At 32.2% G+C, this 18,081-nt stretch overlaps 1 protein-coding gene across 3 annotated transcripts in view; it reads left to right on the top strand.

The window, feature by feature from the left end:
• The window catches only part of simj (transcriptional repressor p66-beta simjang), a 42,819-nt gene that overhangs the window by 1,839 nt on the left and 22,899 nt on the right, over positions 1 to 18,081 (top strand). For all 3 annotated transcript variants that reach the window (XM_088033973.1, XM_088033981.1, XM_088033989.1), the window contains exon 2: positions 14,671 to 14,961. In XM_088033973.1, coding sequence (XP_087890099.1) covers positions 14,671 to 14,961 — 291 coding nt within the window. The remainder of the gene's footprint in view (positions 1 to 14,670; positions 14,962 to 18,081) is intronic.

Here is an 18,081-nt window from a genome sequence, read left to right as displayed (position 1 = left end):
AGTTTTCTGACTCAATTCTGCTAGTGGGAATAGTTAGAATAATAAAAATTATACTTGCCAATTATACCAGCTGTTCTAAAACAATTCTAAATAGTTTTTCCGGTGACATCGGAGGTCCACGATTTTGATATGATCCAGATGAGCAATATTGGGCATCTTGTTACAAGTTTCATAGCTCTCTAACACTTTTTGATAATATTCTTTATTTATAGTGGCTATTCATTATGCCTTGATTCAACGCTCGTAGCTTTGGTGGCAAGAAAACGACTTTTAATGCATTTAACTTATGTTGGATGTTGCGATGTGCAGTACAATTTTCCATCAGAATTAATTAGGCATTCAGGCTTTTTTTATTATGACAATAATTTACTGGCAACACTTGACGCCTTCAAAGCATCGAGGTTTCGCACTTTTTCCGATCAGAAATAGTTTTAATATTTCAGTCTCGTTTTGGTTTTTAAGCATTAATGTTTTAACTGACAAACGTTTAAAAAACAATCCTGTTTCGTCTACATTAAACATGTTCTTGTCGTTGGACGCTAGAGTACCTGGCAAAATACTTTTAATCCAATTGTTGCACTGTGTTTTATCTACAGTTGAACTTTCACTTTAAGCCTTTTCTGTCCTATTTGATGCCTAAAATCTTCGATTAAATAAACACAAAAATTTCAAGCGGTTCAATTCAAGTTACAGAATTTCGGGTTCTAGAGATGAAGTCACATGTAAATTATAAGGAAAATGCAAATTTTGAGTAGTAGAAAAATTTGAGTAATAGATGTTCCAGTTGTGGAAGTTTGATTGGAATTGATTTCTAGTTCGTTATTTAATAATATAATAAATTCCCCTGATAAACTTATAACCCTTGCGGTCTCATTTCAGGAAAACTTTCATTGAAAAACCTGCTTAGTTCAAATTAAAATCGTTAATTACAAAAATAAAAAGTCTAGAATCTGACGCAAAATTGTGTTTTTTATAAGCGTTGCAACGCCTAACAATTGTAATTTTTAAACATATTTGAGTTTTTGTGAAAGCAATCGTTTATTTAAATGTTTTCTCGGATGTTTTTGAATATAACTGAACTGAAAATCTCTCCGCTTTTATTTTTGTTTTGAGACAGTAAACGTAGTTTCAATCTGCGAAATCATCACTTTAGATAATAGCTTTATAAAATAGCAAGATAATAGCTTTATAAAATAGCAGTTTTTCCTGAAATTCTGAGTACAATTTGCATAAAATTTACAAAAAAAACTGAGATATTTTTAAGGCAGTCATATTGAGAAAAATATGAATTGGCGATTGTTTTCATAAAAACTAGAAAATCGCTAAACTATAAAATTTATTAAGCGTTGCGACGTCACATTTGTCGTTGATTAAAAAAAAACTGCATTCAAGTAAGCTGTGCCTACAATGCAAAGGTGTGTTTTGTAGATTGCGGATGCATTTAAAAGTAAAGGAAAATAAGCAAACCACTGCATAAGTAGTTTTCAACAGTTAGGATGCACCAATGTTTTTTTTTTGTTTTAGTTTTATTAATGTTAGGTAAAAGCAGGACTTTTAAACCTCATATTTGCTGAAGAGAATTTTTTTGTGGCTGCTAAATTTAAGATACGCTCCCGTCATTTTTTTAAGTTTTCGGAAAAGCGCCGAAGAGTTTGGAAAAACACTACATCGTGTTTTTTTATAAAAGGCGGCTTATTCACAATTTGATGATAACTTTGAGGTTATACATATTACGAAATAAACATGTTATGTTATTCTCCGTTGAAAGTACTTACCGTTAGTCTCTTAACACATTAACACACAAGCTTTCATTTTCAACAATTTACGCAGTGTTGATAATTTCACTTAATAAATAATAAAATAATTGCCAGATGACATTTCTCAATGACAGCTTACTGTGTGATGAATGTATCTTTTACTGTTTTTAACTGGTTTAGCGGGCGTTAAATCACACCCCAACATAAGGGTGGTTCTTTCTATTGATTCAATGGTATGTTAAATGTGATGTCTACATGCTGAGTTAACTTAAAGGGAAATAAAAATTGATTACTAAATGGAAGAGAACTAGATCTGGGTTATCCCAATGATTGTATAGTAGACAAGCATTATAATTTTGTCATTTAGGCAGACAAAATGGTGCAATTGGATTTTTACACTAGTTGCATAATAACATAGTACCATAAAGTAAAACATTGGCAATAATAGAACGAGAGTCGGTGACATTAAACTCTGACGGAAGAAATGCCATTCAAATGCAGCGGAGTGTCATTCCAGGTGTCATTTTTCAATTGTTCTCTCAGTGTTACCAAACTATGAAACAAAGCTATGACCTGCCTAATTAATTTTTAAATGATTTGGTATGTAGGATATCATCAGGTGCTTGAATCAGGAAGTGGTAAGGCACACAGTACACCTTCTGATTTTTCATTTGACAGCAATTTCATCCAATTTCATCGAATTAGCGATGACCTAGAGTTTAGTGTCACGGACTAGGGGTGGGATTTTGTTTCTGCAACGATACGAGGCACAATACAACGACCTTAAAAACGCCTAATTAATCAATGCATTTTTTCCAAAAAAACATGTGTACCCTAACAAGTTATGATATTATCGTGGCAACGTCTAATATTACTTGTTTCTCAACACAAGTGGTATTTTATTTATTTATTTATTCTACCTCACATCGTACCTCTACGATGTGAATAAATTGAAATCTTACGTTTTTCTATTTTGTTGTGTAAAAAACAGCCAGCGCATGTATTATGAAATCCGTTAAAATGTGGGATTATGACATTCTATGATAAACTAGAAGCCGTAATAACTTTGTTTAAAACAATTAAAAATGTGGAGACTCATTAAAGTTCCATGTAATTTGTTTGATTTATCGCAAATAATATACCAAGTTTACCAACGAAGTTTAATCATTTAGAAAAAATAAATAGGCGTACACAAAGCCTTTGGAACAAATACTTCATATTACCATCTTTTACTAACTTTGGATAAGCTGTGATAAATTTTAATCTCTGCCCAATCATGTTGCGGGGTATCTTCACACGTATTGAAATAGCGTGTTTATGGAGTCTGTTAGAAACGGGTGCTGAGTTTTAAACGTAATGTGCAAAATTCGTCTACATAGGTTTGGTAGTCTGCAAACTCGCTAAAGCAATCAGTTTGTTCAGTTTGACTGACATGACGCTATGTGCTTTTTAAGAACACAAACTTTAGACTAGGTCATTTACATATACAATTTACAAAATATAATTATGAAGGCATGTGCGTGCATATAGTACGTAACAAACAAAAGCAAAATTTTTAAGTTTATGTGTAAATGCACTAGTACATGCTGATATGCATAAAGAGAAGTAAATGCTTTTGCTTGAAAATTTAAAGTATACAGACAGAGTGTCCCAGAACTCGTGACCCAGAGAAAACGGGCATATGAACCAAAATTTCTAAACAAAAATTTTTTTTGTTTAAAAAATAATTGAGTTAAAACGAAAAAACGGTAGCCAATCCCGGAGCTGAACAGAATTTGATAATCGGTAACTTTGGACACATACTATCCATTGGTCAAGTGAACATTACACTCTCGTTGCCTAGGAAATTAGAATGGCCTTTTACTCCATCTCTAGAATAAGCTTTCGTGAATGGTTGTTAATTTTTTTTTGGCCTCATGAATTGTAAACGTCAAATTAACATTCAATTGACATCTTCGGAAACACTAGATTTACAAGCGCCCTGGACATTTACACACGCCGTGCGGTAAAAATTGCCCAAATCGTCTGCTCTTCAGATGCGTTTATAAATTAAAATCACTTTACCATAATGAAGATTGATCACCAAAGTTGGAATCTACCTAAATTATTATCTCAATTAAGACAATATTTCTATTTTTAAAGTAATATTAAAACGTTTTTTATACAGCGCCATCTTGTGTACTTTCTGTGCACCAACTACAAAATTGACAGAATTGACAGATGATGAAATTTACAAATGCTGACATGTGACAGTTCTCATGAATTTTAAAAAACCCAATTATTTAAATTAAAATTTTTCGGCCAAAAAGTTTAATACAACTCTTGTGCGTTAACTATTTTACAGCACTCATTCATTAAAGTACTCCGGCTACGCCGTCGTGCTTCAAACTGATTTCGCGCCGTAAAATGTAAGTTACCACACGCGACTCTAAATAACTATTATCCTTTCTCGAATACTGTTAAACTGAAGCAATTTTTGTTTTGAAATTTACCATCGGTATTGCTGTCGGCAGCTCCCATTGTTCTCTGGGTCATGAGTTCTGGGACATCCTGTATTCTTGCGTTCATATGCATAATGTTTAAGTATATACTTTATTCTTTTTAAGTAACTGCTACCTAAATAAGCATAAACTTGTTTACTAAGTGTTTACTTAATGTAGACAGTAAATGCTAGAATATGTATGCATAAAAGCTAGCATTTCCTTTAGTCTATAAGTTCTTATTTAAAATTTTACAAGCTGCTTTTTGGGAACTGTATTTATTTGTGTGTCGTGAAAATGCCTGTTTTAATGAATATCAGAAAGATAAAACACTATAAACCAACGCGTACCTGTTCCAACGACTTTTACAAAACTTTATATCATTTAGTTTAGTTTTGATTTCATATACAGGCTGTTTTTGAAATAATAAAAAGAGTGTGGTAATTCCTTGTTACAACTTGAGCCTAGTAAGAAAAAACAGTTTTAGTAAAAGTCTTAGTAAAGTTTTAGAGATAACATTACACAAAAATTTTAATAAATTCGCTTCAGCGCCACTGATTTAAAAGTGAACAAAAAATCAAGTTGCTGCTTGCTTAGGAAACAAGTCATTTGGGGATCATTTTACCTTGTCAGTTTTTTATTTAAAAATAGTTTTTTTATTCTTCATACTCTTTGTACATGCATTTCAAAAACACCCTATATATATTTTTTTATTTGCTGCGGCTTTAAGACCTCGCCAGATTTTGGTAGCAATTGAACCGCCTTTTGTTTTTTTTCTTTAATTAATGAGTATTTTGTACTGGCTTAGAATGGCTACAAAAGCTTTTTGAGTATTTTGATGTTGCTAATCGCTGCTCGAATCAGACGCCATTTCGACACCTGGCTATTCATATACCAAACTTCTAAACTAGACTGAATTTTGTGATTTTTATGCAAATGATTAAACGTGGCCGAAAAGGTAATATAACAGGTCGAAAAGTCACATCTTAGTGGATAAGAAACATGTTTATCACGCATTCACTGCTATCAAAAGTTAAGTATTTACTAACAAATTTAATTTCGATACATTACATTTAGAGAACTTTTACGATCGTCTTGTGTACGTCAAAAGCCAATTCACATAGCACCTCCATTGCAGCATAGATTAAAACTTTTGAATCTGTGACCTTGAGTGGTCATTTGCAACGTAAACTTAAACTGTATATTTACAAAAAAATTAAATTAAATTAAATTAAAATTAAATTAAGAACTTTATACATGCACATGCGGTCATAGAATTTTGGGCAGTGTCAAGAAGTGTCAACTGCCAATTTAATGTTGCAGGAGTGAGATATTTTTGGATAATGCTATGAGATATCTTTTAAAGCTTAAGTAATTAAAATCGCCTTATATTCTAAGGTTAATTTGTTCTTAAACTACATTTTCATTTGCTTGAAATTATCCCTGTCTTGAATTAGGATGTTTTCAAACATGAGAATCATGACCACGAAGACTATAAAGAATCGTTTACATTTTTTTATTGGATAGATATAAAAAATCTGCCTAAAATTCCACGATCACAAGTATACATAATGTTCTCAAATTAATAATTTCAGTTTTATTTGATGGAACAAAAATATTTTCGATTGTTATTAATAGTACTTTTGGAATTATTGCCACAGCTGTTGCGGAAATCAAACGTGCAATAGCAACGAACCCGATGAACCTATTTAACGAGACAATAATGAATACAATTATTTTTATAAGCCTTCTTCATTGTTTTCATTCTCCAGTTTTGAATCTTCATCATTTTGACAAGTACAGTTTAACACTGAAGGCTATGTTGTCACCATTTTGATAGCAAATTTGTCTTGCACTAAAAATAACCATTTTACTGGTTCATTGACAGTAAATTTGAACGTTTCCATTGGCACTGATTGACTAAACATGAGTTGAATTGTTATAGAAGGCGTAACTGAAATGATGTTGCACAAAAATGTCGCTTCCTATGAGTTTTAGCTGTTATGACATGTCTAACATCCACCTTGATCAGTGAACACTATATTGTTCATGAAAGGTTACTTATTAGTTATAAAGGTAATGATGATGAATCTATTGAATCTAATAATAATCTAATACATCACAGTGTGCCAGAGTTATTACTAAATTATTGAAGTTACATTTATAGATTAACCCTTAGAATATGTTGGATGCAATATTCTTTATGTCATGTAGTATTCACTATTATAGACTCAGTCACAGATATGTATCTAAACTAACAAAAAAATTGATGAATACCACTCTCGTCAGCCACTCCGTCAGTTAAATATTATGCGGGCAAATTAATCCTCAGTAGCCTTTGAAATTGCAAGTCCTATCTTTGATTGAAGGAATGTTTTTTTGTTTATTTTAAGGCCAAATTGTGAAAATATTAATTCAAGAACTTCCCTGACGTTACAACCGTTTTTAACAAGTTTGAAGTTTGCGTCAAAACCCACTGTTCCATTTTTTTTATAGTCGCAGCTGTACATCCTTTAAAAATCCTCATCAAAATATGTGTTGAAGTAGACGAGTCAGATTGTCATCTAATTCTAACAGACGTGATGCCACCGCATCGTTTCAATGTACTTCAAAATTTGTAATTTTAGACAGCGGCAAGTTACAATTTTTTTTACAAATTTGGCTGCTACAGTTAAATGCAGAAAATAAACACACTTTTTTCATAATATGTGTATTTCATACCAATTGATAGTGCTAATGGGAGCCCATTTTAGTGTTAAAGAGTATATACACATTGAGCAGTGTATTGTCCTATGCTAGGAAGTTTTGGAAAAGTTGGTATTACTTGCAAAGTAATGAAGTTAACGCAGTCAAAGTTTTATTTGTTGAAATTTTCTGGTTTTCAAAAAATGGATTGTAAGCGGATGAAAAAAACGCCAACGTTAAAAAAAGCAATTTCGGTCTTCATTTGCTATGTACCAATGTGTAAGTTGACATTTTTTCACATGAAGGTCATTATTTTTTTTAAATTTTTAGAGCATTAACTATAAACGAGAGTTCAATGGTTACAAAGAAATATTGTCTGGCCACCATGAACTTCACTGTTCTGTAAGTTTCACCATTCAAAAAAGGTATACCTAATGTTTGGTGTATTTCAGAAGACATTTAATTTCTTTGTATTTGATAGTTTGGTTATTGTGCAAAGTCTGTTTAATGTACAATTGCGATATTGTTTTGTAAAGGGAAACACTTTTGGAACCGTCCAATTGCTACAAATCTTAAAAATGCACCATTAATTTAACACAACTTTGTTAAACTTCTTTGGAATGGGAAGTTTTGTGCTGAAAACCGTACCTCAGAGTGAATTCCATGACAATAATTTGAAAAAAGACATTTTATCTTCTACACTAAAACAACATGAAATCTTTGATATGTGAGGTATACTATATATCAGAATTATTGACATCTCGGTAGGCCATGTCTGTGTAAAACGCCTCTAACAATGTAAACGACTTTTAGCATTTTGGTTCTAAAACTGTCAATGTAACATTTTGAGGTTATGAAGTAAATTACTTTTTAAGCTAATGGATTGATATTTTAATCAGATTCTGAATCTACCATCATAATACAGATTTTTTCTGCTTCAGATTCCAGTTCCTCCTTAGAAATAATTCTGAAATATAGTATATAGACGTATTCAAATTCAGCGACTCCAAATTTTTGATGGTTGAGGTAATTAGAATTTACCTAAATACTTTATAGTTGACTATGTAAACATTAAAAGCTTTGCTAAATTCTCCATGGGTTTCACTTCTAACCAGTTCTTCAAATAAGTTAACTTAAATATTTCAGTTATACGACTGCGGGCCACGCAAATTTTATAATTTCATTGTCAACAACTAGAAAAAGAATCCACTTCTTTGAAAACCATTCAAAAGCCATTCCAATTTTAAAATAACTTCAAATTTCCGTAAAAACGGGAGCCAATTGTCAATGTTTACAAATGATGACGTTTCTGTCAAAGTGCTGTCAGACAAGGTCGTCAACTTTTGGTGTATAAAAATGTCCCTATAAAGTACAGTCCTCTACAAAATTTTTTGGGATAGTCCCAAATTTCGGGCCAAGTTTGACCCAAATTTCGGGCCAAGTTTGACATTTGGACCTCACTATCAATTGGTATGAAGTATATAAAGTACAAAAAGAAAACTTTAGTTACAAACAAAAATTTTAAAAATTGAACAACAGAGACATATCAATAATGGCGTAAGTGAAGTTAGTTGGTTTTCTTTCTAAACGATTGTGACCTAGTTTGAAAGTCCTTATAGCTAACTCCATTTTTTTACCAAAATTATTTTTTTTGTAACGTAATGTAATGAGAATATCAAATATTTCAGAATGACAGAAAGCTGATAGAAATGCTTAAAATTGTCAGGTCGGTTCTCAATTTTCAAAATTCAAAATTTTTAAAATTTTCGAGTGTCATCGATTTAGCTTTAAATCGGCGATTTTTACAGGTCCTAATAAAATTAGTCCATTCATTCGATGTAAAAATGGTGCTTGTTTCTATATTTCTCTTCGCTCCACCTCTATATGATTATGTCTTCTTAAAAGGAATTTGTGGTTAATCTTCACAATATTTGGGAAAAGACTTACATATAAATACATTACAACGATCATCGAATTTCGATTTTGTCCAGCGCAGTTATCTGCCCAAATAGTTAAAACTTTCAAGTTTGGGTTACTTGACATAACCAGTTGCAAAACCAAAATGCCATCTTATTGCCGCCTCTACCACCCTTGACTTCATCCCATATCATACACCATGTAGTCTTTCTAGTTGCATCATATATTGTATAATTTAGAATCCACAGTTTTCGCAAATAAAAGCTTTCGGAATTTATTAATAATATAATTAAATTCTTCATTAAATATTTTTCTAACTAAAAATGGAATTATGCTGTTTTCGCTATACTTGCTATACATTTTGAAACGACACTTCAAGGTCACAACTTTGCAAAATTTTAGGACTTTGGGGAATTAATGTATTAAATTGCACCACAAAACAGGCTTTGTGTGTTAAAATAACCTTTAGTTTGTTACCAAGTTACATGCAAACAAATTTCCTTCCATTGCACGTATAGTAACCTCAGTTGACATATACCTAGTAAACATTTTATGGCTTAAGTCAAACCACCCATAGAAAGAAAACTGGTGTTGTAAACTGCAGCCGACACACATTTCTAGGTAGAGGGTTGACCGATGGTTGAACAGGCCCGGACTCATTTCGTGCTCATTTATGGTCCCCAACCGCAAGGATTAGTACTGCCCGGTCCTCCTATAATGTGGCCATAAAATTTACTAGGTGTATGTCAACTGGGTTTACAGTAGATACAACTTAAAATGCTTGTAATTTAAAGACTATACATATATACATATTTAGATTTTGATGGAGAATGTCCCATTAAAAGGAAGGGCGGACGTTCTAGGACACCTGTATACTTTGCCCTTTTTATTTTTTTGCACTTCCACATATTTTTTTAGATTCTAATCGTAATTTATTTAATGTATCAATTAAAAAAAAGATATAAATTGCATTAATTTACATAATAACGGATGTAACTGGTCGTTTAACATGGTTTTCATTAGAAACAAATAGAAAATTCTATTTTGTTTAACGAAAATGTGCTCCAATGTCATATTGCCCCAGTAGAAATCTAACGACGCGTGAACTAAATTGGCGCTCCAGAATACACCGCCAGTATTGCCAGTGTAATAGTCAAACTTCCACTTTAAAAAATATTGTAAAAAATGTAAATAATGGTAACAATTGCAATGTGAATGTCAACCGACAAATAGTGGAAAACACGTGGGACATGTCACAACGTTTAAACGGATGAATTTTATTTTTATTCAAGTATCGATTCGCACCTTCTCTCAATGTTGCCAAAACAAATATGTAATTTAACCACACGCTTAAAACAGAAGCTTTCATTAGGATGATGCGGCAACAGCGCGCACTGATCAACGGTGGAAGAAGTAAGAACGGCCTTTCGTTTATCCCAGTTATTATTACATTAAAGTTATTAAAGATTAGTTTTATTATTTATGGAGTTTGAGTTTGCATATCAAGTTAATATAGTGTAGGTATTTTACTGCAATTAAGATAAAACCCCTTAAATTCAGTTCATATTCAAATTAAACTAAGGTAGACAAATAAATACATTTTTCGTCTAATAAAATGGGCATAAAATGAATATAAATACATCTTCTACGCCACATAATTAATTTAAATTTTCGCAGCATGAATGGTCAGCTAAATCTTCAATTGTGTTTGAAAGTCAAGGGTTATCAGTGTTATCAGTTATCATTATCATCATAATGTAATGTGCAGGATATTAAGAAAAAGTCGTAGTGAAAACTTATTAAACCATACTATAATGTATAAATAATGTATGATCCATTTCACAATATTTGACATTTGGGTAGGCCATGTCTATGGAAAAAACACAATCTGGGCCCGATTTCAAGTCAGTGGCGCAAAATTGTGTTGACGCAGTTGCTAAGTTAGCATCAGTTTGATTGGGGTTGCTAAGGCGCAAATCTGATTTTCAATGCCGCAAGTCAACATGCAAGTCATTTCATCGAGAGATTTTTTGTTCAATACGCCGTTTTATCCATTCAAAACTTCACAAGTACCTTTTTTTCTCTTGCAAATAGCAGATTTTTTTTACATTTCGTCTCGGTTAACTTTCAATGACAATATTTATAATGACCTGTAAGTGCGCTAGTCATTTGTTTCGAAAATTTTGTCAAAGTTTAAATATGGAAGTTGAGCTTATCTCATAGAAAATTATTTATTTCGAGAAAAAATGAAGTTAGATTTCATTTACAAAATGTAAATTTTATATTTTGACAGTGACATTTCATTAACTTTGGCAGCAAAATTTACAATGGCAAAATTTTCAATGTCCCAGTTGTTTTGTCCACTGACGATACATTAATAAAATATAGCTCAGCAAACACTACTTTGTTGTGTGACTGCTTAGATACTTCTTATTATTGTTATTACTATCATAACTATTATAAACACACAAACGTCAAATGTGACATTCAATTGGTTGGCGCACTCATAACGACACCAAATGTGTTTTTGATTTTTAACAACAGGTTGGTGAAGATAGAGCAAAAATTTTAAATTTCTGTTAAAAGAGTCGTTTCTTTCAATTTTGCGATTAACTCTATTTCCTGCAACAATTTGGGTATACCCAAGCATAATACTACAGGGTGATTTTTTAAAAACGGCAGGCGTTGTAGAATTTTTATTTATTAACCGATTTCAAAAATTTAAAAAACAAATTAAATGATTTTTTATTATACCTGCATCATAATTCTAAATTAAAACACGCAAAAGCGTGCAAAAAGGGCTCTTTAAAACACTAAAGCTTTAAAGTCGTCTAGGTAACAAGAAATTGTGAAATGTCAGGACCAATTTTTATTTATAATATAAACATGAAAATTACAATTACTATTGTTTGAAATTTCAAAGCCGGCCGCTTGAAGCTGGTTACTGTTGTTTGTGGCTTCTAATTCATAACTAGTAGCAGCTTTTTCATTTTCATTCTTCTGTTGGACGTCCATAGCTCTTGATGAAATTGATTTAGCAACCGATGTGTTCAGAACACCAGCAATGCGTTTGGAAACAACTATTTTGTTTAAAGTGGATTCTTCAATATAGCTACTAGCCACACCCGAAGATTTCCATCTCACCTGACGTTTCAACTCATCGATGCCACCACTGTTTGCCATAATCGTATGAAGTTCGTCGGAAAGGATGACCAGTATACTTCTCAGCGTCGGATAGAATTAATCGCAGTTCTGCATGTTCTGCTAGGCTTTTAATATCTTCACTCATTTCCTGAACGGATTTTTACAAACGTGAAAAAATGTGCTTAACAACGTAAACAAACAATTGCTTGCTAACCGTCTCTACGAAAACGATTCGAAAACAACCTTCGATAATTTTATTGGGTAAATTCACAATTTTTCAATGCTCCTTAAGGATTGTAAATGGATAGGTATAATAAAAAATAGCGTATAACACTCGTTTATAAGCGCCTTTAAAACACTTACGACGTTAAAAGCACTCCGCTGACGCGTCGTGCTCTTAAACTCGTCGTGCGTGTTTTAAAGGCTTGCTTATAAACTTGTATTATAATATACTATTTAATTTCCTATAAACTGATGATTTTAAAATTTTTCTAAATGTCTTAGTATCTTGAAAACGCCTGCCGTTTTTAAAAAATCACCTTGTATATGATTAAAAAATTTAGATTTAGTTATCCTTGAAAAATAAAGTCAACGAAATTTACCTTACAGCCAAATAGTATCACTACAATCATTACGTATTTACCAATTATCCAATATACTCTATACATAACTCTAGGAAACTCCATTTGAATGCTTCTAATAACACAAAACCATCCCCCAATACTGTATGTGACATTATGTTACCTTCAATATTTGTCAGTATCTGTTAAACGTCTAATTGAAACCAAGTCCTACGTTTTGACTGTTTTGTTTTTCAAAGAGAACTAAATCTGATTTTTTTAAATCACACGGTAATATACAGTGTGATTCACATAACTTTACGCGCATGCAACCAGTAATCCCGTTAAAAACACGAATGTGTAATTTTTGTGTAGTTTGTTTTATTCTTTTTCGTCAAGAAATGGAGGTAGATTATATTATAATACAACAAAAGGAACACCAAATTACATCTATATCAATAGTAAGATTTTAATGCAAAAAACTATTTAGAACCTTGACCAAAAAAAAGTGTTAAAACCATTAAAATATCAGGGGTTTTCAGTTTCCGTGACAAGTACTGTCAAATCTTTCAAATATTTTGTTTTAATTCTTTCTTTTATTTACACGCATCCGCAGTATATTTGAATCGCTAACTTCAAGGTCGTAATTTTTCAAAATATTTTGGCTTTTCGGTAAATTTGATAGGCTTTATGTATTGAATTATATCACAAATGGGTTTTTGCGAAAATGTATAAATCCTCTCAGATCTAAAGCAAAGTTTCAAAATTTTGACGAATTATGACCTTGAAATTAGCGGTTTAAAGTAAATTGCAAGTATGTACTTTTGAATCGGCACTTAACTAAATGGATAAACACGGATGAACATCTTATGTGACACTTCGAAACAATTGAAATGTCGAAGTTTGAACTACATTTTTTTAATTATTTTACGGGTGGAACGTTTTTCTGTGCGCAGTTGCAAAACAAGTTTTTTTCGTATTGGATCAAGGTATTATGTACAGTGTGTCGTGCCATTTTATTAAGGGAGAACAATGTATTGGCACGTGACACCAAATTTATAAATTGTCACGTAACATGTCCATCCAGCGACGGTTTTCAATAATTTTTTATTTTAATTTTGAACAATAATTTAAATAATAAATTTTAGAAACTTGCAAACATTTTGCAATGGTAAAATACCATATAATTGAAATAATTTCAGATTAAGTCAAAAGCATTGTAGGTAATTCGCAATTAGCTTCGATTGTCAGATTCTGACCAAGCTGTACATTTTCAATGCTTTTGTTACTCAAGGATGATTAAATTTAATAATTTTAATCTGTTGGCAAGTATTGGGTTTCTATACATTTCTATTTGGGTTGTTTTTTAATTGATTTTCTCATCAAATCATTAATAAATAAATGTAATAATAAACAAAAAGTAAAATATTCGCTATCCTAAGTTATAAGTACATACAATTTCATATCTTGTTGTCTTTTGGTGGTTTAGGTAATAAGTGTAAATATACTAATCTGTTTGTTTCTGACGTAATTTCCGAACCGAAAAGAATCTTTCATCATTACATACTTTTAAATAGTTGAAAATATTTGGTTCGGTAAGTCGATTTTTACATGCACTGGATTATTTCTCACTTGTATATTCAATCGTTATTGATTCGCAGTTGTAGACGTTTGGTAGAACAGAATTCAGGCCAAGTAAACTACTAGTGCGGAGTAATTTATTAATGGGTACATTGGCTAACCTGGTTTTTATTTATTAGTAAGCATGTTTTTGTGCTACGTATTAGAATTCGGTGTAATCTTGGTCGTTCTTGTTATTTTTATCTAAAGAGAGTACAATCAAAATCAATTATCTGAATTTCTGACGTGTCCTTCCCTCCGAAATTTTACGCAACACACCCCTTCTCCCCCGCTTCACATCGCGCGGTATTACTCTGCCATGACCCTATGACATATCGCCACCTGGTCTTTTCTCCCTCAGTACCCCCGACACCGTTATGATAATAATTGAGAGAGGTTAGAATTTAGCCAGTTTTGTTTGATTTGGAAACCCATTGTTAGTTCATCATTATCCAATTACAAACCTTTGTATTACCGGGCACACTGACTTTTTTTTCTTGTTTACAGTTCAAACCGATCAGCTTCACCAGTTCAACAACAACAGCTCCTTCCGCCGCAGCATCAACCGGTGGGTATTGTTTCGACCAACAGCGCCCAGACTCTGGCATATTCGAGGAGAGTACTTCGCCCCCGCACTGAACCAAGAAGTTACGTCGAAAGCCCTGACGTGCTCATTAATGGCAGTTTAGATAAACCGCGGACAAACGGAAACGCAGACTATAGCAGCGACTCGAGCGAAGGAGAGATGCCACCTTTAGCGCCAATTAAAGAGCTTAGCCCCTCGGAGCTAAAGCAGAGGTAAGTCGATATTCCTGTCGAGAGTTTGGCGTGCATAATTAAAAAAAAACAGAAAGTAGCTTCTTGAATAAATTTACATTTTTCACGAATGGTAATAATAAATAGCTTTTTTTTCTATTAATAATATAATATTTTTTGTAGACATACTTATTTATTATTATTATTGTTATACAATTATTTCGAATTACTGGAAAACTTGCATGCTATATTTTTCTGAAATTTCCAACAAAAATGCACTACTTGGTTGATCATATTAAAATATTGCACAATCAAGTAAAAATTGATTATCACTTGTTTTATCTTTGTTATTTTGGTTTTTGGATGACTGACATTTTTTGTCAATTTTGTTAGTCAATGTCAAATAACGAGTGATTAAAAAGTTTTCAGATTAGGGTAGGCTATGGGATGATTTTTTCTAACACTATTAGGTTTAATTGTAAAACTTTAAACTAGTCAAATTATAGTCAGAATTTTATAACTTTGGTTTAACTCCGCCTACCTTTTGGGCCAATTGAATTTTAGCTAGAAGTCTGATTTACTCTGCAACATTTTGATAGTTCGTTGATATTTGCCACACGCCGGAGTAGAAATGTCTACACATTAGAAGACGAAACAAGATCAAAATCGACGAAAGTTTCACGTTTAATTAAGTTCCCACAAAAGTGCAAATCTTCTTGACAAGTGTGACACTAGAGTTGTCAAAATTTTGATTATGTTGTCTAAAGGAGGCTGGCCATTTCTTGATTCGACAAATTCAAATCGTCATTTGTCCATGTGGGCGGGGTTAAACCAAAGTTACAAAATTCCGACTACAGATTGAATTTTTCAAAAGTTTTAACATTGTTAGTATGACTTAATTACAGACGGGAAAAATTGTTCCATAGCCTACCCTAATCTGAAAACATTTTGATCACCCGTTACTTGTCATGACAGACATGAGTTAAAATTTCTAAGCTAAGTGACGATTTTTATTTGATCATACTTGTGTACCGCGTGTTCCACACATTGAACACAGGACAGTTGGTAGTTTCTATATTTTTTGAGTGTTTAAGGTATGTGATTAAGAAAATTTGTCATCAAGCAAGCTTAAAGCAGTGGAGTCATGTTTTTCTAATGACGTAACCGTACTTTAATAAAAGGTAATCTGTCAAAAATGACAGTTACGTACACAATCATGTTTTCAATTTTTTGTACCTCTAAAGGCCGATTGCAGAAACGCTGATTAAACAACGGACTATAAAATCTTGGATTAAATTTAGTCCTGAACTATATTTTAATCCTATTGCAGAAACGTGGTTTGTAGATCAGATTACGTAATCCAGGATAAAACGTTCTTGATTGTGGACGAACCACATTTTCGACATGTATTTCACGAATGGACCCAAAACTTGCAAATAATGCATACTGCAGGTTAGAAAACTAAAAAATTATCTAAATTTAAAATGATTCCTTATGTAAATATTGCAATGCAAGTTTTGAAATGTCGTTTTAACTGATATCTACCAACTATGACACTACTGTAAGTACAAGATTTATCTTGCTTGGAGATCTCTAGCACGGCTAAGAGGTTATGGGGACTACTGAGAACTACCAAATTATTGAATTATTGGGAAAATAGCGAAATTTCTAACATTTCTTAACAAAACTTTTAAATCACAGAAATGAATTTTTATTTGTAAAATTATTCATAATTAACTATCTCAAAATTACACCCTGTACATTATTTTACAATTAGGTTTATCATTTTAAACGGCTCTGAATACTAAATTGTATTACTCTCTTACTTCTATTATGGAAACCACGATTTTAGAGAGTTTTTCTCTAGATCAAATGCTGTAAAAACTAATGAAATTGGTGAAGAAATAACAAAGTTACGAAAAAGGAAAAAATTAGAAACAAAGCTCTAATTGCAATTGTAACATGTCGTATTAAAATATTATCCAGACTATTACAGACAATTTCGGCTGTCCTACGCAAAAACACAGTATCTGCTTTTAAGAAAACCTAGAATTGACCTATTTAAAATGCCTTTCCAAATGATTTTAACATTACACTTGTGATTTATCTTTTTGTTAATTAAAAATCTTCAGATAAATGACAAAAGTAGAGTTCAAATCATTTGTGAAAGCGATTTAAATAAGTTAATTCTAAGTCCATTGAATTTTTTTTAAAACAGATACTGTATTTTTGCTTGGGACAGCCGATTTATGCTTAGAATCCAATGTAAAATCTTGTATAGAAACACTCTCACTATCTATCAAGACTTTGATCAAAAATTGGTCTAGAGATTTTTTTTTCTTTCAAACGCTATTAGAACAAACGAAATCAGTTAAAAAATAACGAACTTAATAAATTTCGATATTTAAACAACCCCTAAATGCTTAAATTGATTTGAAATCCAAAAGAACAACCTCTTAGTCAGTGGTTTTCACACAACAGTTGTGCTTATTTTCAAAAAAATAAGTAAATATGACCCCACATGAGTACGTGATTTCGGCGACCTAGTTAATAAGCTCTTGTAGCTACCTGTGTTTGATTCCTGAAAACGCATAATACCATATAAAAATCATGTTTAGTTGAACATCCAGAGCCACAACAAGAAGTTAAGATTGTTTTGCCAGTATTTATTTCTTCATGCACAAGTCGCAAAACCATATAACCTAAAAGATTTTCCTTAGAACTGTCAATTTAGTCCATCCTATAATCCATCAAACCTGTGAGATTATGTTTAGTCTCAGACTATATCGTTTAATCCAAGATTTACGATTTCAAGTCACTGCGTTAACGCAAATTTGCAACCGTTGCCAAGGTATGAGCAATGTGATTGGCGTTGCTATGTTGCAAATGGGATTTGCAGTAAGGCAAGTCACACTTGAAATCGACCCGTAAGTCGTTTGTGCAATCCATATTTCGTTTAATCCTTGTTATAGTACAGAACTAAATTTTAGTCTCGGACTACATTTAACCTCAAACAAAAATATTATTCTGTAATCGAATTTGACATACTCCTCATTTATTTTGAATACCGCATTTCAAGGTCATAATTTGTGACAGTTGTGGTGCTCTACGACAAATTTAAGAGGATTTATGTGTTGAAAACAATCACGAACATGTCTTTGG

Source organism: Gnatocerus cornutus, chromosome 1 (genome assembly GCF_029298725.1).
Source record: "Gnatocerus cornutus isolate USDA-ARS CGAHR chromosome 1, icGnaCorn1.1, whole genome shotgun sequence".
NCBI lineage: Eukaryota > Metazoa > Arthropoda > Insecta > Coleoptera > Tenebrionidae > Gnatocerus > Gnatocerus cornutus.
This window is presented reverse-complemented; position numbering and strand designations above follow the sequence as displayed.